The sequence below is a fragment of the Clarias gariepinus genome, chromosome 25, assembly GCF_024256425.1.
Source record: "Clarias gariepinus isolate MV-2021 ecotype Netherlands chromosome 25, CGAR_prim_01v2, whole genome shotgun sequence".
Taxonomy (NCBI): Eukaryota; Metazoa; Chordata; class Actinopteri; order Siluriformes; family Clariidae; genus Clarias; species Clarias gariepinus.
In genome coordinates this window covers 21,216,528-21,243,059 of record NC_071124.1, presented here as the reverse complement: position 1 = coordinate 21,243,059, position 26,532 = coordinate 21,216,528, and the positions used below count along the sequence as shown (strand labels likewise).

General features: G+C 39.7%; 3 protein-coding genes across 4 annotated transcripts; all 3 read right to left on the bottom strand.

Moving 5' to 3' along the window:
• Window positions 1-1,321: 1,321 nt before the first annotated feature.
• On the bottom strand, window positions 1,322-6,472 carry ftr67 (finTRIM family, member 67). Its single transcript, XM_053487231.1, has 7 exons — window positions 5,762-6,472; window positions 4,329-4,424; window positions 3,855-4,088; window positions 3,594-3,747; window positions 3,237-3,296; window positions 2,024-2,119; window positions 1,322-1,886 (listed from the first exon to the last, which is right to left on the bottom strand). The coding sequence occupies exons 1-7, from the start codon at window positions 6,386-6,388 to the stop codon at window positions 1,834-1,836; spliced, it is 1,320 nt and encodes a 439-aa protein (XP_053343206.1). The 5' UTR covers window positions 6,389-6,472; the 3' UTR covers window positions 1,322-1,833.
• A 3,253-nt stretch (window positions 6,473-9,725) lies between these two features.
• Window positions 9,726-15,664, bottom strand: si:ch73-52e5.2 (protein THEM6). Its single transcript, XM_053487247.1, has 3 exons — window positions 15,602-15,664; window positions 11,415-11,919; window positions 9,726-11,324 (listed from the first exon to the last, which is right to left on the bottom strand). The coding sequence occupies exons 2-3, from the start codon at window positions 11,913-11,915 to the stop codon at window positions 11,217-11,219; spliced, it is 609 nt and encodes a 202-aa protein (XP_053343222.1). The 5' UTR covers window positions 11,916-11,919; window positions 15,602-15,664; the 3' UTR covers window positions 9,726-11,216.
• Window positions 15,665-17,812: 2,148 nt separating this feature from the next.
• On the bottom strand, window positions 17,813-25,901 carry them6 (thioesterase superfamily member 6). Of its 2 annotated transcripts, none has more exons than XM_053487245.1 (3): window positions 25,718-25,901; window positions 21,203-21,707; window positions 17,813-18,297 (listed from the first exon to the last, which is right to left on the bottom strand). In XM_053487245.1, coding segments are annotated over exons 1-3 (615 nt in total). In that variant the 5' UTR covers window positions 25,720-25,901; the 3' UTR covers window positions 17,813-18,189. The 2 variants fall into 2 exon arrangements, with proteins under 2 accessions (XP_053343220.1, XP_053343221.1); XM_053487246.1 differs by lacking the exon at window positions 25,718-25,901 and adding an exon at window positions 24,932-25,156.
• Window positions 25,902-26,532: the final 631 nt, after the last annotated feature.

Here is a 26,532-nt window from a genome sequence, read left to right as displayed (position 1 = left end):
TCAGGGAACAGCAAACATCCAAACCCTGATTATGCTTCGTATTATTCATATTGTACTGTAAGTTTCCCTCAACCTTCATTTCACTCAAAGGACTTAAAAATATATTAAATTAAGAAAAACAGTAAAGTTGGTGAACTTGTCAGTCACGTGGTGGTTAAAGGAATAATCCAGTGTTTATTTAACCTTCACAATAGACACAAACAAAAGCTTGTTTTCCTGAAACTCAATACACAGATACAGTACCGTACAGTACAATTCTACCTGCTACAACCTCCTGTTTTCTTAACCCTTGTGTACTACACTTAAAGGTCCCATATTGTACTATTTATTTACCAGGTTTAAACAGGTCTCAGAGCTCTACCATGTTAACGCTTCAGGTGAAATATTCTTAAATAACGCATTTTTTTGTACCTTAAACTGGCTTGACTCTATTCAGTGACGCACTTGGGGAAGGGATCTTCTTATACTGTACGAGATCATATTGGGGGGAAAATCTAATTGGCTTATTTAAGCCTCAGCCAATAGAACAATAGACGAATGACAAGAAACAGCATGTTCTTGTTTGTACACACACTAGAGACCCATCTGATTTTTTAAACCTGACTGAAAGGCAAATTTTGCAGATTAGGTTCGTGTTTAATTTGATCACATGCACTATGAGCACTTCATTACCTACAGTAAAAAAATTAGGACACCCCCTTGTTGATATTCAGCAGAGTAGGATATTGCTTTTATACAAGAGCTTTGCAGATTTGTTTGTTTATTTAACCAATATTTTTTGCTCCACCAACACACATCCTTCTTTCTGCGAATGGTGGAACTAACTGGCCGCGACTGGCAGAGCTGGTGACCAACAGTGTAATTAACAGGGAAGTGAACATACAGTAGGTTTAAATTCTAACTGGAACTAAGTTGGGAAAGTAGGGAGAATAAAATATCAGGTGGTAGATTTCCATATAAATCTCACAAGTTTCTCTTTATATTAACACTTAAGCTTCTAGCCTCTAGATCTGGAGTTAAATGCCAAATATGGTAAAATAGAAAGCTAGTGCCCATGTACAATCCCTTGTTCCACACATCAAGTAGAGCACTTGTTTAGTGGTTAATGATTATTAGAACACGTGTGAAGCAGTAGAAAAGTCCCAGTGCTGTTATGTTCTATATCAGCACTTGTGGAATGTCTCTCAGCCAATCAGATCACTTGGTTGGAACTAACTGTTGTTTAAAAAAAAAATCCAACAACACTAATCAAAATTATTATTTTTTTTGGATAAATTGCCCATACTGTACATAAAAAAACAAACCATGTCAAACACGAAGCCATTTGCAAACACACTTTATTTTTCATGTTATGAAAAATTTGCACTTGGCATTGCGGTTATTTAAAAAACAAAAACATTAATTTGTAAACATTAAAGCACTTAACACAAAGCTTCATAAATACAACTTGGTGTAATCAAACCACAAACAATAAAGCTATGATTAGTTTTGCATTACATTTGTTAACTTCTGCACATCATTCAAATTAAGTCATAGCACGTACAGTCACATTTCTACTGTAGATAAATACTTTACAATCATTTTTTAAACAGAATGATACAGGCTCTCTTAAAACTTGTTCGCTTCCTGTTTTTTGTTCCTCTATTTACATTTTGTTTTTAAATAGAAACACTTATAAATCTGGTGTCTGTAATACTTTTATTTGTATATAGTAAATTATCTTACTAATTTTTATGATTTTTTTTTAAATAAGAAACATCCTTAAACATATAAGTTATAATTGTCAGTTACATTTAAATATAGCTTAACGTGTTAGTGTGGACAGATGCGGCGCTACCGCCGCCTCCTCCGCTGATGAAGTCTCAGTCGTGGAGCCGTTCTGCTGCCTACGGCGAGTGGGGAAAATCAATGAAGAAGCAATTGCTCAGAGAAATGGACAGTGAAATATCGTAAAGAATTAAGGTGAAACTCATTTTTCCTAAATGTGTAATTTGTATAATTTAAACCACAAACACAAACTTACCAATTGCTGAGGACATTGTGAAACCACCAAATGGCACTGCAGCACTAAAAACGCTTTGGCCAACAAAAGCTTGAAAGACTGAAGGTGTCTGAAGATCTACAGTATGAAAAACATATTTATACATTGATAGGTACACAAATGTATTTACTGTATATAAGGTAAATGATTGCACAGTGCTTGGTGAATATTGTGAGAACAGTGCATGCTGTTTAATTCATTGCACATTTACACTTGGCAAATAAACGTTTTGACTCACTGATTCATTCTCTAATGACTATCAGGTTTTGTTGAACTAATTTTTAGTAATCTGATTTAGATTCTCTTTTTCCAAGTTTCTGGTTCAGACTCCCATGGTTCAGAGTCCAAGGCCGAGACTCCCTCGTTCCCGAGAGTCCAAGGCCGAGACTCCCTCGTTCCCGAGAGTCCAAGGCCGAGACTCCCTCGTTCCCGAGAGTCCAAGGCCGAGACTCCCTCGTTCCCAAGAGTCCAAGGCCGAGACTCCCTCGTTCCCAAGAGTCCAAGGCCGAGACTCCCTCGTTCCCAAGAGTCCAACACAGAGATCTTCTTGTTTCAAGACTCCAACAGAGGAATCTTTTTGTTCAGAGACTCCAAGACAGAGACTCCCTCCTCATCCCTAGACTCAAAAACTGAGACTCCCTGGTTTCTAGTGTCCAAAACTGAGACTCCCTGGTTTCTAGTGTCCAAAACTAAGACTCCCTCATTACAAGTCTCCAAGATGGAGGAGTCCTCATTCCAAGTTTTCCAGACTCAATTCTTCATGTGATTAGCTTCATACAATATACACCCAGCTTTCTTTGAGACTATTTATTTCTCTGAAGGAAAATCTGGCTCTATATTCTTAGAAAAAAAATCTACAAAAAAAGCAAGCAATGGATTCATAAAGAACATGACTGCAAGCTTACAAACACACACAATGCATAAATGGCACAAATGCAAACTGACTTGATAACATTTATAAATAATAAAAGCCTAAAAATAAACAGCCCTCAGGCTGTAATATCGCTCTTTACTGATAATAAGACGACCATATTGAGTCAGTCTTGATGGTCTCCTACAGTAATGCATTGCAGCCATAATGTAAAGAATATCAATATATTTATATAATATGTATTTATTTCCATAGTACCGGCATACAAATGGGATTTAGGACAATGTAAAAAGTTCCTGCAAGACTTCACTCTTGCACTCTCACCTGTGTTCGACTCCGCATCAGGCTTTGACTTGGTATTCTGAATAATTCTAACTTCACTGGCTGGAAACAAGAGGAAAGAAATGAGCAGTCAGCAATTTCATAAGCATGTTCAGCCATTATGGTCCTAATCAAGCGGTGTTGTACGTTGTACTGTGATCCTACAGGCAGCATATTTGTACACTGGATAATTTTGGCAACTTGACAACATTCCAGTTGAAAGCCATGATCTTGTTGTCTACAGTAGAGAGCATTAAAATGGGATGGACATATTAAAAAAAAAAAGTTAACTATCTAACAGCTGCATTACAATTTTGACACATGCATTTCACAAAGTGATGTTCTTTCTTTTCTGCTTACCTTTTTCTGAAATATTGACAAATCCACCTTGGCACACGTCATCGAGCAGGGCTTGGAACTCAGACACTGCGCTCATCATACATTCAAAACCAGGGTCCGCTGTGATGCTGGGGACGTCCATACACACAGGCTGGATACACACTGACCCGTAGCTCTAAACAACAGCAGCAAACAGAGGACGGCAAAAGAAAAATATTTATGTTCACGCAAATGTTCATTGCTTTCTAGCTCTTTACATGAGGCTGGACCCAAAAGTGTTACCTGCAGGAAGGAGATCTGGTTGTCAGTTTGGGCAAGCTGGCTTAACTCCTCATCTCGTTTCTTTAGCTCAGTGATCTCCTGCTCCAGCTGCCGGAGAAGCTCCTCGGCTTGACTCGTGGCCATCCTCTCCTGCGTGCAGATCAGCTCCTTCACTTCCGTCCGTCGCCGCTCTATTGAGCAAACCAGCTCCGTGAAGATCCGCTCGCTCTCCTCCAGAGCCGCCTGCGCCGAGAGCTGGAAGTGATGAAACACGCAAGAAACAATAACGTTAGGACTCGCATAAAACTCGCTGATTTATTGGATTTTTTCCCCCTCCCAGCTGCTCGTTTTCCTTGTGAAAGAGAGAAAAAAAATCCTCTCCGGCTATAGAGGGCTCTAAAATTACTAACTGCCTCTTTTAATGACTTAAAGATAAACCCTGAGAATGATTAAAGAGTTCATGAAGAAGATGACACGATTTATACTTAGACTCACAGTGAGAGACTGCATGGCTCGCCTCAGCTCCTGCAACTCCCTCTCTCGCTCCTCAATTCTCTGCTGGGATTTCCTTTGTGTTTCTGCCAGAGCGTCCTGTAAATACACATTACTGTAAATAATACTGGAATGGTAGCAAATGTTTTTTTCCCATGGCGTGTGCTGTTATAGGACAATAACCAACAACAGGGATGTGTGATAAAGCGGAATTAGCATTACCACTCTGAAGTTGATTATTTTTCTGTAGCCACATATTCTGAGAGGTTTTATTCCCCTTACACCATGAAAATTTGTTCATAAAAGAAAAAGAAAACTAAAACCCTGTTTGTGTTTGCACAGGTAATTCTGTCACAGAACAGCGGTGTCACAGGTGGACATTGGCAAAAAATAATGGTAGGAAGCGCCATCATCAACTTTTATGTCAAATCGGGACTAACAGTAGGCAACGTCCTCACTGACTGTACAATAACAGTAGGCAGCAGGGTAAGGAATCACCAATCACCTCATACAATATTATCAAGATACCTAGGTGCTAAACCGATTAATATTGTGATTTTAGAAGTATCATGAGTTTATAAATATCTCGAATGCCACAATTTTAGACCTTTAAAAACATTAGATGAGTTATTAGAACTAGGCCTTTCCCTATACCATTAGTTAAACATTTACTGAGCACCATGTATCTCTGCCATCCACCGGGTGTATGGGTTCGACCATGAGACGAAGCAAAAGTCTTCACAGTGGACGGACCCATCATCTCCACGGGCACAAAAAGGCGACGCAGATCCACGGCTCAACCATGTGCATGCTCATCATCCTTTTCGACATAGCGTTAAAAGTGAATTCTACTGCTAAGCCTTCTGAGGGAGGACTTTCTGTGAAAGCGACTGGATCTGGATCTCAAAACCCTTCGACACCACCTTGTATGTTGGCGGTTTGAGCACACAGAATGATTCTTTAATATTAACAAGACAATATTTTCCCTGGGGAGTCTCACATAAGTCAATAAAAGTCTTAAAACCTCATTGCGGTTCATATAATATATAATGTAAATAAATTAATGACTTATACAGCCCTGTTTAGTTTACACAGAGGAATCGTTTTGTGGAGTCGACTCCTTTTGATCCAGATTCCAGTAAATGAAACAAAAAGAGTCAAACTGATGACGTGGCAGCGTGTGATTGGTTTAAACAGACCTGTCAAGATTTAGCACACAGGCTAAAAAACAAACAAAACAAAAAGAGAACAAAAGTTAAAACCCGTTTCTGGGCTTTAATTCATTTAATACGTATGTTTTTGTTATTGTGGAGTGTAATTATTTGTCAACTAAAACTCTTTCGCGTTTGCTTTTAGCAGTAAACATGATTTACTTCCCACACATGAAAGAATGAATGCACGAGAACAGAGCACGAGCGCTTTTTTGCACGCGTCACCTTTTTCTCGGCCATCTCTATGGAGACCAGGACTGTGTCATGGCCCTTGTGCTCGTCGGTTAAACACAGATAGCAGATGCACCGCTGCTCTGTCCGACAGAAGACCTCGAGCAGCCGGTCATGGCGGGGACACAGGCGGTCCTGCAGGCTGGAGCTCGGCGCTGTGAGGCTGTGCTTCTGGAACGCAGCGGATTCGTAGTGCGGCTTCAGGTGATCCACGCAGTAAGACGCCAAGCAGACCAGACACGACCTGACGGCTCGGTTTCTGTTTCCGGTGCACACGTCACACGGCACGTCCCCCGGCTCGGCCTGACTCGGCTCGGTTTTAACCGGAGAAGAAGGAGGAGAAGAAGAAGAAGAAGCAGGCTGGAGGAACGACGTTCTCTTCAGTTTATCCACCACGTCTGCCAGCATCGTGTTCCTACCGAGCACAGGCCTGGGAGTGAAGCTCTGCCTGCACTGGGGGCAGCCATAAACCCCCAGGTAGTCATCCTGGTCCCAGTAGCCTTTAATGCAGGCTTTACAGTAGCTGTGGCCGCACGGGACCGTGACAGGGTCCTTCAGCACATCCAGACAGATCGAGCAGTTAAACTGGTCATGTTCCAGAAACACACCCGCCTGCGCCATGTCCAAATATATAAACACGCCGCAAAGTCTCTCTGCGCCGAGGTGACAAGCTGACGGCTTTGTTTTTGTACGAAGTGAGTCATGTGACCGTGGGCGTGGCCTGTAGGGAGGAAAGGGAGGAGTCTGTTGCCATGGAGAAAGAACGGCAAGGGAAGAACGTGACAGAGAGAGAGAGAGAGAGAGAGAGAGTGAGAAAATAGAGGAATAGGAGGTTAGAAGAGGACTGGAAGAATAAATAAATAAATAAATAGAAGTAAGAGGGTATAAAAATCACCAAAAACAGAAAGAAGGGAAACCAAACAAGGAATAAACACACAGAAGGTAGAGAATGAGAAGAAGGACATAAATGAATTAAAGAAAGTAAAGGAAAGAAAGAGATCTGAACAAGAAATGAAGAAGTTATAGAAATAGGAAAAATAAGTTAGAAGAGGGAGGACTGGAGAAGGGCAATAAATAAATGAATGAATGGAAGTAGGAGAGTATAGAAAGGACCAAAACAGAAAGATGAAAAAATAAATAAACAGAAAGAGCAAAAAGGGAGAAAATTAGAAATTAATGAATGAATTAATGACATCCTCTAATAGGGATATATGTATATATAAAAACGAAAGACGAACACAATATAGAAATAGGAGAAATAAGTTAAAAGGTTGATTGGAAGAATAAATAAATGAATGAACAGATAGAAAGGACTAAAATCAGAAAGAAGGAAAACAATGGATAAATAGAAACAAAGAAAACAGAGAATGAGAAGAGTAATGAATGAATTAATAAAAGAAAGAAAAAGAACAAAAAAAGGGATGTTGAAGTAAATATCAAACTATTAAAGTCAAAGGGGAAAGGTAGAGTGTGGAGAAGACAAAACAAGTGAGTGGAATGATTAACCAAAAGTGAAAAATTTTAATTTAGTACAGGACCAAGTAGATGTGATAAGGAGGTAGGGAAATCAGAAAGAGGAAGTATTAATTAGCAGTCCAAAAACTGGACAAAGGATTCTTAATTGCCCTCTATTTATAGTATAGTTGGTAAACACCCAAAAGGAGATGTGAGGAATGCCAGGAAACTGAGACTCTCAAGCATGTTCTGCTATTGTGCAGGTAATGTATCCAAGAACTACAGCTCCAAGAACTAGTGAGACTAGAAAGCAATGTTAAGAGTCTTTTAGAATAGAGAGTTAGTTATCAGAGAAGGAAGCATTTAATGTTGTAATTCAATGCATCAGGGAATGTCAGGGAAGCTGAGGAGAGTGAAACCTAGTGGTGGTGTTGATGTAACCTATGGAACTCCAACTACAGTGGGGCAAAAAAGTGTTTAGTCAGCCACCAATTGTGCAAGTTCTCCCACTTAAAAATGAGAAAAGATGAGAGGCTTGTAATTTTCATCATAGGTATACCGCAACTATGAGAAACAAAATAAGAAAAAAAAAATCCAGAAAATCACATTGTAGGATTTTTTATGAATTAATTGGTAAATTTCTCTGTAAAATAAGTATTTGGTCACCCATAAACAAGCAAGATTTCTGGCTCTCACAGACCTGTAACTTTTTTAAGAGGCTCCTCAGTTCTCCACTCGTTACCTGTATTAATGGCATCCATTTGAACTCGTTATTAGTATTAAAGACACCTGCCCACAACTTTAAACAGTCAACTACAAACTCCACTATGGCCAAAATCAAAGAGCTGTCAAAGGACACCAGAAACAAAATTGTAGATCTTCACCAGGCTGGAAAGACTTAATCTTCAATAGGTAAGCAGCTTGGTGTGAAGAAATCAACTGTGGGAGCAATTATTAGAAAATGGAAGACATACAAGACCACTGATAATCTCCTTTGATCTGGGGCTCCACGCAAGATCTCACACCTTGGGGTCAAAATTTTTGGTAAAAACTTGACTTGTCGTGTTTGGAGGAGAAAGAAGCGTGAAGCATGGGGGTGGAAACATCATGCTTTGGGGCTGTTTTTTTGCAAAGGGACCAGGATGACTGATCCGTGTAAAGGAAAGAATGAATGGGGCCATGTATCGTGAGATTTTAAGTGAAAACCTCCTTCCATCAGCAACGGTATTAAAGATGAATAGTGGCTGGGTCTTTCAGCATGACAATGATCCCAAACCAACCGCCCGGGCAAGGAAGCCCGACCAAGCCAAGGGGAAAGATTGCATTAGATGTTTTAGGAAGGCTGATCTGGAAAATCAGCCGGGATGATGAGGGAGGATGAGACCTACAGTTGATGGTAATGTAACCTACTGGATTCCAACCGCTGCTAAACAACAAAGAATAAAGCTTGTTGACAGTTGGACGAAGTGGGTTGAAAAGCTAGATTATGTCGAAAAATTAATCAATGCATAAATAAATATTAGGTAATACTTCTGGTTTCATGTAAGGTGTGCATATTTTGAAACAAAAATGTAATTCTTATCTTTTTGTATCCCTCACATTCATTAGTCCTAAAAAACATTTTTATATATCTTGCTAGATCTGTCCTGATACTGGAGACTCCTTTCATAAATCTGAAATAGACTTCTTCTTACAAAAAATGAACCTTAACCAAATCAACGTTTCTCTGTTAATTTATTTATACGAAATATGTCAGAACATAAAATTACCCGTGCATGTCTTTACTATAGAAACAATAACATATCCAAACAAGCGCAGTAATGTGGAAGTTGTTTTGTAGCTGGAGCCCCTATCAGGGTCGTCGTCATGGAAAACTCATCAACACCTTCTGAGCAATCAGAATTGAGAATTTAACAGATACGTTGTGTGAAATTCTAAGACAAATAATATGCTTTAGTAAGCATATTTTATATCTCTTTATATTTTGCAATATTCTCTTTATTTCGGTCGATAAGACGAGTCAGCCTGTGTATGTTTTATTCCAGTACAAGGAATTAAGTCTTAATTATTATTATTATAATTATTATTAGATATAATAATATAGGTTAACACAACCTAAGGGCAAGTTACCTAACTTCTTAACCTAGCTAAAATGAAAATCTGGCAGTAGATGGCAGCATTACGATTTTTCCTGTTCGCTTTGAAGCGTTTAACGTCTGCATTTCTCAAGACAGTTAGTGTAAACAACTAATTATTTGTAAAAGCCTGTAATTTGCTAAGAGTCCTTAGTATCTTACAAAAGTAAATATTTTTAAGAATTTCACTTTTGATTTGAGGGAAAAAAAACCCCAAAAAACCTGTAATCGTTAATACGCCATTAAGTCAATCTACTAGATTTATATTTGTGTACTACAGTGCAAATACCTATTCCCATACAGTAAATCGTGAGGTTTTTATCTTACAAATAATTAAAAAAAAAAAGGCAAAGTTGCGAAACGGGTCGTAAAATAAGCGTTTTCTTTTTTATTTAAACTCCATCACAAACCTCGTTATTCAAACAGCTTCTTTTCAAAACACAGGTTTGGTTCATCGTCTCATTCGTCGCTTCATCAACAACAATGTGCGTTTTTAAAGTGAAAACATGCAAACGTCTTGCCAGCAGCAAGCTGCGTTACAGTACATCACTATTCTCTAGTGCAATTATTTAAATAAATAAATAATCGATTAAAAATGACATTCCAATCTTTTAAAAGAAATCTACAAACAATACAACGAGACTGACACAGCTATTATATCAGCGCAATCTTGTCTGTTATACAGTCATACAGCAATTTTCATATCGTTTTTCAAGCTTGAAATCGTGTTCCTATACTGAACTTGGTCAAATAATAATAATTAAAAAAAATTGTACAGAATACATACGCAGCTAGGTTAAATGTTCCCTTTTGAGTCAAAGACATGTGTGTCAGTTCAGGGTAAAATACAGTATCAGAAATTGCAAATAATTTATAAAGAGAATTTTTTTTCCTTTGGTTTTGTTCTTAACCGAGGGGCCGTCTCACGGAGTCTGCACAAGTTTTATCCTGGATGCCCGTCCTGTAACACCTCCTCCCATTATCTAACCAGACTGTGCTGGGTTTTATGAGGCGTCAGGTTAAATGTCTTGACCAAGGACCCAACAGTGTCGACCTGTTGGTTGTGGTGGTGGGGCTCGAACCCCTCTGACCCTCCGATTAGCAACCTAGAGCTCCGACCACCTAAACAGTCACTACATGTAATTACTTCCCACTCCATTTATTTAAATGAACTAAGTGTGTATAAATACTTGTTTTTTTTTTTTCGTTCAAACTAAGTACAAGTTCGTTTTTCATTTAGCTTTGCTTATGCCTGTAGCTGCTTTGTTTATGTCCCAACGGCTACAAACTGTTCATGCTGAGTTTAAAATTAAACATATTACGGTGTTTAAACGGAGCAGAATTATCAAGGGTGCCATTACAAATTAGCGCAAGTTGCCATCATCATCATCATTATCAGTTTGACTCACCACAGTTTTGAGCACTCACAACTCTAATGCCCGACAGGTTTTCTCTACGATTGCGAATACTTGTAGTGAGTGTGTAAGTGAGTGTGCGTGCAGAATTCCTGGCACCTTTCGCCTGATTTAAAGACCACGCCCACTGATACTGCTGGTGTCCTCAGACGAGTCACAATCGTCCTCTGTTTTAAAAATACAGTGTTTTGTCAGTATTTATTTTTAATAGGAAGATGCTATAGTGTCTTTTTATTTGGATGTTTTCAAGCATTTTTATGAGCAAATGGACATGATGATTTTCTTTTGATAAATAAACAGTACTAGCATCCCTAGTCTCCATGCATGGCTCTGTGATTTCGTTTTCAAGATTTTCCCCAGTTTTCCCCTCTAACATACCGACTGAACATAAATATTAATAATAAATAAAATGTGCTTAGATAAATAAAACGCCGCCGCCGATCGTCACTTGGTCTTCTCGTCTAAGCCGCATTCGGCTCTCAGCGCCTGACTGCTAGCGGAGATGAAATTGATCCAGTGCTGAAGGTCCTCTGTGATCTCAGGACATTCCACCTAAACAAACAAAAACCCAGACATGTTACGAGAGCTCCTAACCTGTGAGCGTACAAACGTCTGAACACTTTGACTCGAATACGGGTTTACCTTCCTCTTGCAGATGTGCTGCAAAACCTCCTCGGGCGTGCTCCGGGTGATGTTCTGCCTGCACAGGAGGACGGCCGAGATGAAGCCGTCGGACTTGGAGACGAAGCGCTGTTCCATAAAGAAGGACTTCTCGTCCCAGGCCACGATGCGGCTGCGCAGCTCGAACGCCTCTCCGAGTTCGAGCGAGCGCCGGTAGCGGATGGTCAAGGCCCCGACCACCATCCTGGCGCCGAGCGTGTGATAAGCCTTGTACATCCCGTTGCGCGTGTAATAGGAGAGTCTGGCGAAGTCGCACTCCCTCAGATAGCGGGAGTTGTTCATGTGGCCCATGTAATCGATATCATGGGGCAGCACCCGGCCTTGGACGACCTGCTCGGCCAACACATCTCGGATCGGGGCCTGAAACAGGTACTTCAGGACCGCCCATGCTCCTCGTACGAAGTACCAGAAGTCAATGGTACTGAACAGCACCAGCAAGCTGAGCAGAACCCACAGCAGCATTTTTCTGAAATATAAAACAGAATCACGTTAATATCTCTCATTTATGAATATATTATGAATATATCATTTCATTAAAAAATTTATTTTAGGACATTATGTAAAACCACTTTTTAGTCATTAAATTGTGGACCTCATATACCAAAAGAAACCCTCACCACAGACTGAACTCCCAACTCTGCCCAGTTCTGCCATTTTAGGTGCACCAATAAACTACAGTAAATAATATGAATCATTTTTTAATTTTTTTAATTGCTAGGTTAAGTGTTTAAGCTAACCTAGCCTTCTTCAGCTCTTAGTTGTTTTTGGAGAAATTATTCTTAAAGAATTATTCTTTCTACACTAAGAACGGAATAAAAACACAAAGCAGCGAGTGTGACAAAGTAAGCAGAAGAACTCATACTCTAAAACCTAACAACTGTTTTACTTACAGTACTGTGCAAGATGCCTTTAAAAAAAATTCTACATCAAAGATAAATCTATAAAAGGTCTCTAAACTGTAATAAAATAATAACAGTCGACATTTGGTGTAAAAACTCTTCATGCGTGAAAGATAATCAGTAGTTTTAGAAGTAAAACAGCTGTTAGGTTTTACTGAGCGTGGTGGAGAATATTCCAAAGATCTTCTGGTAACTTTGTCACACTCGCTCCTTTCTCTTTTCATGCAAAACCCAAGAACCTACATTAGGTTTGTTTCCATCTGAAAACTGCTCTGTCATGAAATATGGCCCCTTTTTTTCGTCAGTCGTTTTATAGCCACGCCCCCAATGGCACTTTATATTCTCAGAAATTCTTATGAGCAGAACTTGAATGTTTCTAAAGTTGTGATTCGGCTTGCAAGCAGTTGGATCTCTTGTACGCTTGAGAATGATGTCGAGACAGACACTGCTAATGAATGCTCTACTTATCATGCTAACTCTAGTTATTTTAAACCATAAGTTTTTGAGGCTGGAGTTTGGCGTACATGGTTGGAAATGGGGGGCACTTAAAACTGATGGAAAGATTTTTCCACAAGACCTCTGTGTGTGTGGTGTCTGGCACCCAGCCGTCGATAGCAGATTCTTTACGCGCTGCAAGTTGTGAGATTTGGCCCCCATGGATCAGACCGGTTTTCCGGCACATCCCACAGATGAGCGTTGAGATTATATTAAGATTTGAAGAATCTGGATGCCAAGATGACACCCCGAACTTCTTCTTGTGTTCCTCAAACCGTTCATGAAGCACTTTAGCAGTGTGTCAGGGTGCATCAAGAGATCACTGCCATCACGGAACACCATTTATTTTCATAAAGGGGGTCAAAAACTTGGTTTAAACTAATGTTCAGGTAGGTGGGACGTGTCAAAGCAACATTCACGTGAATGCCAGGACCCAAGGTTTCCCAAGGATGAGCATCACATTGCCTCTACTTGCTTGCTCGTATTCTTCTCATAATGCATCCTGGTGCCATGACTTTACCAAGTAAAGTGAGGCATATGCACCCAGCCATCCATATAATTCATCAGACCAGGCCACCTTCTTCCATTAGTCCATTTTTTTTTTTCTGTTTCCAATGAGGGACAAAATGTGCACTTGCTGTCTAAAATATCTCACTCACTTCAAGGTGGTGTTGTAATGAGAGATAATCAATGTTATTCTTCACCGCTCCATGGTCAGAATGTTATGGCTGTTTGGTGGACGTACCTATTCACATGAAAAGAGGGACGCAGTGAAGCCTTCAAAGTAATCTGAGCCATGTAATTGGACTCCTGGTGTACCTTTCAAAGCGCATTCAAGGTACACCATGTGCACGTTTACAGATGAAAGTCACTAAACTAAAGTTAGAAAAAAGTCAGACACTTAATAGTACCACTGCAGGAACAACAGTACAGTGAATGTACAGTCAGGTAACTTAATTTCTAAAATTAGTGATGAGAAAGATCTAAAGGGTTTAAAATAGACTTCAGTGCCTTTTAAAGACAATATCTCAACGTGACTTCATTTTATTGCCACATAACGTTGCTGAGTCTCGACCTGAGCAACTGAAGCAATCCCAGATCATAACACGCGGTCTCCAGAGAACTGTACAGTGGACACTATGCATGATGGGTGAATCGCTTCATGAGCTTCTCTTCTTACCCTGACACGCCCATCGCTCTGGAATCTGAACTCATCATGACCTTTTTCCGTTGATCCAAAGTCCAATCTTTATGCTCCATATCAAACCGAAACTTTTTGTTCTGATAAGTCTCACTAACAAGTGATTTTCTTTTGAAGATGCTCTTACTTTCACTACTAAACATAGCACTAGTGTTAGTTGTTGTCTTTGCTTGATGCTGCCCAAAAATTTGACCCTTCTGAGATGGCAACTTTTTTTTTCCTTTGCCCAGGCAGTGTACCTTCAGCACTGTAATCCTAAAAGTAATAGTACATACTTGGACTTCTGCTGTACTTCTAATCAAAATCCTTAGCAAAAGTGGATTGAACGTATCAAGTGCGCCTTTTCAGATACACTATATGTACAAAAGTATGTGGCCAAATCTGCAATGAAATGACATGGTTTCCAAATACATACACTTCAATATGCAGTTATAACAGCTTCCACTCTTTTTGGAAGGCTGTCCACAAGATTTTCTGTGGGAATTCGTGCCCATTCATTCTGTAGAGAATTTATGAGATTAGGCACTGATGTTGGACGAGAAGGCCTGGCTCGCACTTTTCTGTTACAGTTCATCCTAAAGGTGCTTGATGGATGTCGAGGTCTCAGGGCTCTGTGTTTGGGCCAGTCAAGTTCTTCCACATGGAACTCATCAAACCATGCCTTTATGGTCCTTGCTTTGTATGCTGGGGCTCGGTCATGTTGGAATAGGAAAGGGCCTTCACCAAACTGCTGGAAGCATATCAAGAAACCTTGGATAATGCTATGCTAAAGGAGTAAAATTAGCCTTTCACTGGGGATAAGGGGCCAGAGTGAATCACCTGAATTCAATAATTAACTGGTTTGGCCAAATACTTTTGTCCATATAGTATGCTAAAGATGTACCCTTGAAAGGAGGACATTATATATATATAAAATGGCACCTAAAAACACAACCACATGTTTATTTATTACATGTGTGTATTTATTTATTTGGCCTTCATCACAGATCTCTCTCACACACACCTATGAGGGGAACCCACCCCTTCCTGATGATTAAATGACTTTCAATGAATATTGTATCGTCCAACAAACAAGCAACCTTGACTGAAACCCTGCTCACACACTTTATACATTTATAACTAAACCCTTTGCTTGTCTGTTAGAAACTAGAAACTGCCTTGAGGTCAGGATCTCATTATTCCACCACAACATCACAGTAATTACTACAGACCTCCAGAACTCTGGAATAAATAAATTCTCCACAGGGGTAAAGGCCTGCTTACTTTAGAAATATTAACATTAAAGCCATAACAGCATTATAAACATTCTCATCAGTAAAATAACTCCTATCCTCATCAGCTGCATCAGTAACACGAGAGGAGAGGAGAGCAGCATGCTAGTCCCACAGCTCGTTCATTTATTTACTCAGGGCTAACCGTGTTACAATGTGATTAAATAATCCTCCAACATTATTTCTAATAAACAAAATCACACCTCAATCGTGTCGCATTGGTTGTGTCTATCATTAGTGACGTAATATTTCTTTCTTATGAACGCATTTTCGTGTACTCACGCTAATGGAGGGAAAGCCGGCTGCAGCAGACTGATACTTCCGCGATTCGGTGCGATGGGCGTCACTGGAAGTCACGTGACCGACGCACCTGCCAATGAGCTCCCAGCAAGCGCCACAAGCATTCCTGACAATCCCGCCCTTTTCTCTAAGCCCCTGAATCAAAGTGTTTCTAAGGTAACACGCGACGTATGAAATCCGTGTGACGTCACGATTCTGCCGTTTCATTACGTCACTTTAACGTTTGTGGTTATAACGTTAGCATAAATATTGGGTTATACATTTGTATACTTTGCTTGTTCTTTTAGCTACTCTCAGTGAGGGGTCCCCACAGCGGACTAATCTGATTCTCACAGAACTGGGCACAGGTGTCCCTCCTGACAGAACCCTTCTTTTTTATCTGGGCTTGGGACCAGGACTGCATGCAGTGGCTGTGGTTTGTGCATTGGCTGGGATTCGAACCCAAGCCGTCTACATGGCAACCGAGAAGCCTACAATACCACTGAGCCACCAATGCCCTGTATTTATGCACTTAGATTCTTAGATTACATTACACTCTGTTCTGAACATGGCAACCCACCGAGAGCAGGGCTTGAACCTGGATCCTTAAAATCCCAAAATTAATGATTTCCACCCCGCCCGCACCATTTTATATATTTGTATACACTGCTCATATATTTTTATTCACTGTATATAACGCAGGAATTCTGTTTGTGTTTTTCTGTGTATGTACTTAAACTAAGAAATTCTGTTTATGTAAATTCTCAGGCGAGTCTCACAGAAGTTAAAATAATGTAATGGTAGGCAGTGTCATTACAATCATCAAATTTTATGTCAAAATGTGAGCCTTTCACAGGCATTTCTCACAGAACATTAGGCAGTGTCCTCATCATCAGTATTGGTAGGCAATGTCCTAGCATTTTGCAAAAAAAAAAAAAATTCCTCAGCATACGAAGCATTTTTAACATACAAATGAATAAACCAAGCTGAGCCAAACTGCCTTTTTTTTCATTTTTTGGAAGATTTAATGAATATATAACACCATGGGTCCCAAAAATGTTATCAAGGATGTTAGCAAGAACATAATTGTGTTGGAAATTGGTAATATTGGTAAGATTTTTGGTTGCCTGGAACGGATTATCTGCATTTACATTATTTCCCATGGGAAAATGTGTTTTGGAATATGAAATTTTATCTTGAGAACTTACTCCTGGGAACAGATTAAATTATTATGCCGAGGTACCGCTGTGTTATATTATTAGAGGACATTCTATCCATCCTGAGCCTAGACCTGAGCAACTAAAGCAACCCCGGATCATAACACTGCCTCCAGAGGCTTGTACAGTGGATACTATGCATGATGGATAGTATGTGCATCACTTCATGTGCTTCTTTCATACCCTGATGCACCCATCGCTCTGAAATCTGAACTCATCAGACCACACAATTTTTATCCATTGATCCAAAGTCCAATCTTTATGCTCCCCAGCAAACTGAAGACTTTTCTTCTTGTGTGTCCAACAAGTGGTTTTCATCTGTTTAGTCCCAATCCTGTTAGTTCTCAACACATTGTGTGTGCATATGGAAATACTTTTACTTTTGCTAGTTTATACTATTGATGCAACTTCCCATTGTGATTTTTCCGACCGCATTTCTTCCACAAAGTTTAAGGGTCAGCACTATCCTTTCAGGTTTTATCAATGTGTTAAAGACTTTTTAACCCAGTTTGTCATTTCAAATCTCCTTAGTTGTTTTCTTTGTTTGACCCAGCTCAATAATTGGTCCCATCTGAAATGTAATTTTTTTTCCCCGCTGGGCAGTGTATATTTTCAGGTGCTATGAAGGCATCTCTCCCTGGTGCTGTGAAGAAAAACACCCAATCATTGAGATCCTAAAGAATGCTTCACACAAAGTCAGATAAGAGGTATTTATAAAATAAGTTTTGCTCCATATTAGCCATTTTATAATCCTACAGATTAAAAAAAATGCACACTAAGTAAAATTAATTAAAAAAAAGAATTTTTAAAATTTGTTAAGCGGAAGCTCAACAAAGGATGACTGACGATTCTGCAACAGACTGCTTATTCACATAGCGACTGATGATGCTGATGAACAAATAAAGGATGTTTAGCACAGCTGTCAAACTGCCCACTCTCTTTTTTCGCATGTGTTCTGAATGTGTTTAATTCATGAATGAAGACTGCTAGTCAAAAGTAAAATGTGCCAGACCATTAGTCAGGACTGTTTTATTCTTCATCAGAAAATAACGGAAACACTGTGAAAACACACCAGTGACGTTTACAATGACGTCCTGGTGACGATAACCAGTGATTCACTTTGTTTGGTTGCTAAAAAGTTAAATGCTTAGTTCCAGCAACATATAATGTTGAAAAATGAAAAATACACTGTAGCAACAATCGGCACAAAATATTTAAGCTGTGTGATTCAACCGATTCACATATAAACGATTCATTGAATCACATTCCAGTTTAAATTAACACCAGATGCATGTCCCATGTGTTTATTAAAACCTTTAGCAGGTAAACATGGTGGTTGTTGTTTCGTAAAAGATCACAGACTTGTGTCGATCCTCATTCGCCTTTCTTCTCCAGTCCGCTCTCGGCCTTTAAAGCCTGGCTGCTTGCTGTTATGAAGCTGATCCAGTGCTGCAGCTCCTCTGGAAACTCGGGAACTTCAACCTGTTAAGAGCGTCAGAAGCTAGGATCAGCAAATCATAGTCATAAAGCTGCACGAATAATGCAAAAGTCTAATCTCAATTCATACATAAACACAATCTCATTTTAATCCCAGATTTCTGTATCAGTCACGCTCATTAGTCCTAAACAAGCCAGTCAGTTTACTTGGTAGAGCTGGAGAACTATTCCGTTATTTCCGTGCCAAAAACCTGGGTGTAAAACGCTTGTTTCATTTTATTTTCGATCGCTTAAACAATCTCTTGCGCCGTTAAACACTCTCTTGCGCCATCAAACTCTCACTCGCTGTGTGCTCAAACTGTATTTCAACTTTTTTTTCCTCAATGTCAAACATTGTGTTAGCTCAATTCCAGCTATTCAGAGGCTATAAGAGGGACAATACCAGCCAATCAGTACTAACCGAGCGTACATTTATAATTTGGATATAACTTACTGTATCAGTTAATTAAACCTGACATGTTGATTCTAGCGTTACAGAGACTCTGAGAACAGATTGAAAGCTACAGAGAAGTTTACCTGAAGTGTGTTATGACTAATAAAACCTTTGACAATAAATGTCATAATTTATGTATTTAATTACAAACTACCTAACAAACTCTGACATTTACCTTATGTTTACATTGTTGTTATTATAATAAATGAATGCATGAGATGATGAAGTGTTGCATTGTCCTAAAGGTACAGGTGCTATTTATTGGATATTTACAGCCTTGCAAAAGTATTCATACCCCTTGAACTTTTTCACATTTAGATTTATATTGATGCTATTGTCACGTTACAATAGCATCAATATAAATCCATTTTATTGGGATTGTATACGTTTAACCGTGGTTTTTTTTTAATACTTTGTAGAACCATCTTTTTTTAAACCCACAAGTTTTTAATGGTATGTCTCTACCAGCTTTGCACATCCAGAGAGTGAAATTTTTTCCATTTTTCTTCGAAAAATAGCTCAAGCTCAGTCGGATTGGAAGGAGAGCGTCTGTGAACAGCAATTTTCAAGTCTTGCCACAGATTCTCAATAGTATTAGGTCTGGACTTTGATTAGGCCATTCTAACAGATGAATATGATTTGATCTGAACCATTCCATTGTAGCTCTGGCTCTATGATTAGGTTCGTTTTCATGTGGAATGTGTCTTTTGCAGACTAACAGGTTTTCTTCTAAGATTTCCCTGTATTTGGCTCCATCCATCTTCCTATCCCATCAACTCTGACCAGCTTCCCTGTCCCTGCTAAAGAAAAGCATCCCAACAGCATGATGCTGCCACCACCATGTTTCACAGTTCTCCGACACACACAGTTAGCAATAAGGCCAAACGGTTCAATTTTGGTCTCATCTGATAAGAGCACATTTTTTCACGTAAGCTTTGTCTCCCACATGGCTTGTCACAAACTTTTAATAATGGCTTTCTTCTTATCACTCTTCTTTAAAGGCCAGATTTATGGAGCGGCACGACTAATAGTTGTCCCCTGGACAGATTCTCCTATCTGAGCTGTGGATCTCTGCAGCTCCTCCGGAGTTACCACGGGCCTCTTGGCTGCTTCTCTCCTTGATTAATGCTTTCCTTGCCCTGTTTGTTTAGTTGGACTTTAAATGTCTTGGTAGGTTTGCAGTTGTTCCGTACTCTTTCCATTTTCAGACGGTGGAGTGAACAGTGCTCCATGGTCCAAAGCTTGGGATGTCCAAATAAAAAAAATAAAAAAATTTATAACCTAACCCTGCTTTAAACTTCTCCACAACTTTATCCCTGACCTGCCTGGTGTGTTCCTTGGGCTTTACGATGCTGTTAGTTCACTAATGTTCTCTACCAAACCTCTGAGGGTTTCACAGTACAGCTGTATTTATACCGAGATTAAATTACACTCAGGTGGACCCGATTCACTAATTAGCTGACTTCTGAAGGGAATTGGTTCCATTGGATTTTTCTTAGGGGAATCAGAGTGAAGGGGGCGGAATACAAATGTATGACATCATTTTCAGACTTTTATTTGTAAACATTTTTTGAAAACATTTATCATTTTCCTTTCACTTCACAATTATGTGCCACTTTGTGTTGGTCTGTCACATAAAATCCCAATAAAATACATTTACATTTGTGGTTGTAACGTGACAAAATATGGAAAGGTTTAGGGGGTATGATTACTTTTGCAAGGCACTGCATTTCTTTTTTATTATTATTATTATTGTTAACATTCTATTTACGTTCAACAGCTTATTCCCTCATAGGGATCTAAAATAAAGAAAATCGATTTCTTTTAAAACTAGAGAACTGAATGTTCTGTGTAGACAAGTAAAAAAAAAAAAGGAGAAAGAATCGTTATTTAAATTCCCATGGTGAAATATTGTGATTGACATTTTGGCAAGAATCGTGCAGTTCTAGTTCGGTGTCTGAAATTTCTTTTGTTTTGCACAAGATATATATATTTTTTTAAATAGGGAATTGAAATTATGTGACACTCAAGTCACGTGACCAGAGTCTGAAGCTTGCTTTTGTACATTTGCATAAAAGTACTTTTGGAGAAATTATGAACTTCAAGAGAAAAAAAAAAAAAAAAAAAAAAAACTGTCACACTCGCTCCTTTCTATTTTTATCTAAATCCCAGAAGCGTACATTAAGTTTTCCTGTTTCTATCTAAAACCTGGACATCTTGTACTTTATATTTCTTTCTTTACAGCCATGCATATATTCTCCTGTAATGTAATTTCTTTATATATTTTTAAGTTATATATGAAAACACTGAATGATTTTGTACATAATTATGCAGACATGATAAATATATATAACAAAATTGGTACAGCATATAATATGGTGCCTAGGACTTTTGCACAGAACTATACACATTTCATTGCTTTTGTAGGAATCTAGTGTCACGTCCATTCATTCTTACCTTCCTCTTGCAGAGGTGCTGGAGGATTTTATCTGGGCTGCTCCGCACCACGTTCTGTTTGCAGAACATCACGGCTGCCACCATTCCATCCTTATTGGACACGAAGCGCTGCTCGAGATAGAACGCCTTCTCGTCCCATGTGACGATACGCGTGCGCAGCTCGAACTTTTCGCCCACGCACAGGGGCCGTCTGTAGCGCACGGTGGTGGCGCCCACCACCATGGTGGCCCCCAGGGCCCTCGTGGCCTTCAGGACGCCGTTTCGGGCGTACAGGGAGATGCGGGAGAAGTCGCACTCGCGCAGGTAGCGTGCGTTGTTCATGTGGCACATGTCGATGTCGTGGAGAAGCACGTGGCCTCCGAGGGCCTGCTCCGCCGTGATGTCAAACACCGGAGAGAGAAACCAGGCTCGGAGTAGGACGGCCGCAAAGCGAAGGTAGTACCACACATCCAAGAAGCAGAAGAGGATCAGCAGGATGGCCAACATCCATAACAAGAGGTCGTCCCTGTAACGAAGAAACACGCAAAAACACCACTGAACAAAAATAAATGCTTTATTAATCGCTATGATTAAAGTTAAACAATTATATTTTTAGAGACCTGCACCACCTCTGACAGACACTAGGGGGCGAATGACTTGACAAGACGTAATTCGAATGACTTAACAAGACGTAACCTTTAAAATGATTCAAAACTGCACCTTTAATCAATCTGGGGAAAAAAACCCCACAGCGATTAAACCACATTAGCGTGATTTAGATGAAGCTCTTTCTACTGTTACAGTATGATACACTACTAAAGAGGTTTAAGTAGTAGGCCACGCCTCCTTTACTGGACCTGCCACACCCCTTCATTGGGACTGAGAGGCGCCATCTTCTTTACTTAGACTGAAAAGTAAGAGCAAGAGGAACACGCTAAAGGAAAATGTATATGGAAATCTTAATGAATAATTAACAACATGAACTCTAAGATGTATATGTGTGTGTGTGTGTGTTAGACTTCACCAACACAGACACACCCTTATCGAATGGCTCCCAAATTTTCCCCTGATTAACTCTGCTGAAAATCGTTGCAGCTGTAATTTTATTAAGACGCCGCCGCACTTAATTGAACCCGTGAATCTTTAGTGAGGTTTAAAACCGAATCCAATCACAGGACCACAATTCCTTTGCACAATTTGCACAGTGGAGGAAAAAAAAAAAAGACAAAAATGCTGCTCCTTTTAACAATCCGTCAGGTTTACCACGTGACTCGGGTGGCTCGTTAGGTTAACGAGTCCATCGAACATACCGCATGGCTTGCTGCTCGACACTAGCGTGGAGGCGGACGCGAGAAACACAGGACGGACGAGTTCAGCCGGAAGGAGCTACGTGAAAAACGGGGCCCACTCGAAATTAGTGTGTGGAATGAGATTTGTTCCAGCACGTCTCAAATTGGCACGCTGACTCATTTCTCACTGGCCTGCAGCCTTACAAGATATATATATAATAATAATAATAAAAATTTAACCTTATCCATGTGGCAGTGTGTGAGGCAGTAAAATACAACCATTAAGATACTCACTCACTCACACACACACACACTCTATCAGACACACTAATACACAGGCCGTTCTTTCAGATTTCCAAGTCCTTGTGCAGCATTTCACACACACACACACACACACACACACAGTATTTTAAAAGACAGCATGGACTAATCATTACAGGTCAATCTGCAAGGACTGTACATGTTTAAGAGCCAATATAAAAATTTTGTAAAAGAAAGCATACACACACACACCATCCTTCCAACACAAGGATTGGCAATGTTGGAAGCAAACTTGCTGCTAGAGGGCATATGATTGGATGCCAGTTGGAGGAGTACAGAATGAATCATCGAAAAAAAAAAAAAAAAATTACCCCCCCCCCCCCCCAACGTGCTAAACTAAATTACAAAGTGATAAACGCAAATTAAGTTGAGAACATTTACAGAGTACATTTGTCTAAGTTCTAAATTCATACACAATCTATACACTCATCAGCCATAACATTAAAACCAGTGACATGTAAAGTGAAGTAAAACGACTGACTATGTTGTTACAAATGTCAAAATGTAGAATATATCATGCTGGTTTTGATAGAAAGGTGTTGGCACACACGGCTTTACAGGGATTCAAGCAGATGAAGAGGCTCTGCGTAATCCCCTTCGAGACAACCCTTAGGTCCGGGTATTTGTGGATGTTACTTTGACACCTTGCACCTACCTTAATATTGTTGCAGATCAAGTACAATGCTTGAATTCAGAAAAGGTTCGAGAATCATGACAAGTAGCCCTTTTCCACCAAGGCAGTTCCAGAGATAGTTTAAAGACAGAGCACAATTTGGAACCAACTTCTTTTTAATTAAATTTTATTTGTATAGCGCTTTTAACAATTGACATTGTCGCAAAGCAGCTTTACACAATCAAAAAAATTATTTAAAGTTTGTTAAATTCCTATGTTTTCAGACAACCAAAGCACTGGCCCTCAGACAGATAAAAAACAAAGAAGTTCCACTGTGGCACCTAGCTGGGCTACAACATAAGACAATAATAATAATAAATAATTAATTTAAAAAAATGCCTACATCAGGTGCTGGTATTATCACAACTAAACAAACGAAAGTTTGTGACCACCATCTTTAAAGCAGAGTAGTTTTGCAATGCCATGTTCACCATTGTTGTTGTTGTTGTTGTTCTCGCTGCTAGCATTTTTATGGGTTTTTTGCCGCTAGTATTATTTTGACCAATACTATTGCCGCTAGCATTGCTTGGAAAGTAAAGATATACACGGATATGTACAGTAGTGTAATGGGGTGACTTTTTAGCCCATAAAGGAAAAAAAAAAAAAAAAAAAAAAAACCAGCCAGTCCTTAGGAGGTTTGCTCCTGAACCGGCACTAGCATCAGACAAGAACTAGCACACTTCACTTTGGTGCACAAACAAGTCTGATCCACAGAGGGCCCACCTGGCAACTTACGTGACATAAGCTGTTTCATATTAGGATTGTTTCTGAGAACACTGGACACCAAACACTGTTCTTACTGATCAAAATTAACCAATCATTCTGCGCTCAGGAACCATGCCCAAAAACAAGTCAGTGTTCAGGATCGAATGAGATACGGAAACCAATTGTCTGTCAGATCGGAAATAGGTCGCCTTTTAGACACGACATCATCAGCGCCGTCGGCCTCTTCCAAAATCTCAGTGTCAAGCTGATGAAGTAGGGCATTTTTAAAAGAAATATCAATAATATTAATCATAGCGTGAAAGTTAACTTCCTTGTTCTTTTTTTTTTTTTTTCCCTGAAGGTGGCTCACAAACCAGGTAGGTTCATACTGCCCCCTGCTGATTAGGAAAGCGCAAATACGTAAGCAAACCCGAGAACAGAGAACAAAAAACTACGTGAATGCTGACCAGCGTGGGAAAGTAACCGCCGCCACAAATCGATCATGTACTTGAAGAATCTTTTCTCCTCTTGCGTTCGATGGAAGATCACAAACCAAATAGGTGTGTACTGCCACCTGCTGTTTAGGAGAGCGTAAATATGTAAGCGTAAAAAAAAAAATGTGAACGCTGACCAGTGTGGAAAGTAATCGTTTCTGAGGCCGCCACAAATCGATCATGAACTTAAGGAACTTAATGCGGAAAGGGAAAACTCGGCTTTATGAGGGGGAAGATGAGACCTACAGTTGGCGGTAATGTAACCTACCTACTGGATTAGAGACGCCGTTAAAAAAGAAGGAAGAAGAAGAATCTGATTCGGGACGACAGGCCAAGGCAGATGTGGATCTACACCACATCAGGCTGTTTGTTGTGTCCGACCCAAGAGAATGGCCTTTTAAAATCCTCATTTCGTCTCGTAATTGTAAACCGCAGACATGATCTGGAAATTAAAGCACTAACTCATCTTAGTTTCTGTCCACTCCTAAGCTAAAAAAAAAAAGACAAAACATGATATTTTGACTCAGACATTATATTTTCACTCGTATTGATTTGCACTAGTCAGGAAAGTCATTTCCTCTCCTAAATGATCTCTTAAGTTGTCCTCCTCCTCCTCCTCCCTCTTTGGTGCTTTTTACTTTCCTCCTGGACAGCTTGAGAAGGAAATCTGCATGAACGAGGAACCATAATAAATAGCAGGACACTTCTACATGAGGCGTTTGTGCAGAATATAGTTGGGGTTATTATTATGTTTCGCCTCCGGGTCTAACCGGCTCAGGGGAGTCACGAGCTCGTCTCAGTGTGAACGCGGCCCATAAACGCTTCGTCACTGCGTTATTTCCGAGCGCGCGCCCCTCCGGTCTGTATATCTCTAACCTGTGGGCTTTATTGGGGAAATATCCTCGACACGAGTTCAAGCTTTCCACAGAAACCTTATTTTATACGCTATAACTTTACCTCCTCCATTTTACTGAACCCCCGACAGGCATTATAAGTGCAATAAAAACCAAATTAGAACATTTAATTCCCTGAAAGAAAAAAAAACAGCACTTACATTACGACTCTGCCACTTTGTCCAACTCACTGGTCCAGTTATAAACGCCTCCTGCTCCCTGTATAAGCACACTACTACATACAGAGTGCACTAAATCTAGTCTAATAATACTTCTTTAAAATTCACACCTCGACAGCTGGACCGTCACTCACTCAGCAAACTACGCGCCGAGATTCACGATTCAACACAATTAATCACTTCCGGAATCAAACATTTTTAAGAAAGACCCGATTGGTTAAAAGTAAGCATGGGCGTGGCTTAAACCGCGGCCCGCTCGTCCCCAACATTGTGGCTGATTCGATTCTTATTCCGCAGGAGTTGGGAATACACGGAGTCGAATCAATGAATCGATTCTTATTCCACAAAAGTTGGAAATACACGACTGGATTCGACTAAAATAATGGATTTTTATTCATTCAAAGGCGTTGAAATTACACATAGTCGACTCAAAGAATCGATTCTCATTCCAGAGGTGTTAGGAATACACGGAGTTGACTCAAAGAATCGATTCTCATTCCACAGGTGTTGGAAATACACAGAGTCGACTCAGAGAATCGATTCTTGTTCCAGAGGCTCAGGGAATATATTGGGAATAAACCTATACTTCTCTCGACTCGTAATTCCTGAAAAAAAAAAAATAAATAAATAAATAAATAAATAAGAAAGTAAAACAGTGTAGTTTGCAGGTTATTAAACCTGTTTTTGGTACCACTTTAACTTTTTTTTAAATATATATTTTTATACTTCATATTATATTAAAATATTCACATACTACTTTTCAAATCCCTTTCAAATGGAGCCAAATACTGTTTTGT

What these genes read in the sequence shown, in the direction of transcription:
- si:ch73-52e5.2 (XM_053487247.1), bottom strand. Translation starts at nt 11,915, where the DNA reads ATGCTGCTGTGGGTTCTGCTCAGCTTGCTGGTGCTGTTCAGTACCATT. An exon ending in AGCACATCTGCAAGAGGAAG is followed by an intron (nt 11,325 to 11,414) that starts GTAAACCCGTAT and finishes TTGTTTGTTTAG; the next exon opens with GTGGAATGTCCTGAGATCAC.
- them6 (XM_053487245.1), bottom strand. An exon ending in AGCACCTCTGCAAGAGGAAG is followed by an intron (nt 18,298 to 21,202) that starts GTAAGAATGAAT and finishes CGCTCTTAACAG; the next exon opens with GTTGAAGTTCCCGAGTTTCC.
- ftr67 (XM_053487231.1), bottom strand. Translation starts at nt 6,388, where the DNA reads ATGGCGCAGGCGGGTGTGTTTCTGGAACATGACCAGTTTAACTGCTCG. An exon ending in TGTCAATATTTCAGAAAAAG is followed by an intron (nt 3,297 to 3,593) that starts GTAAGCAGAAAA and finishes TCTTGTTTCCAG; the next exon opens with CCAGTGAAGTTAGAATTATT. An exon ending in TGATGCGGAGTCGAACACAG is followed by an intron (nt 2,120 to 3,236) that starts GTGAGAGTGCAA and finishes TTCATACTGTAG; the next exon opens with ATCTTCAGACACCTTCAGTC.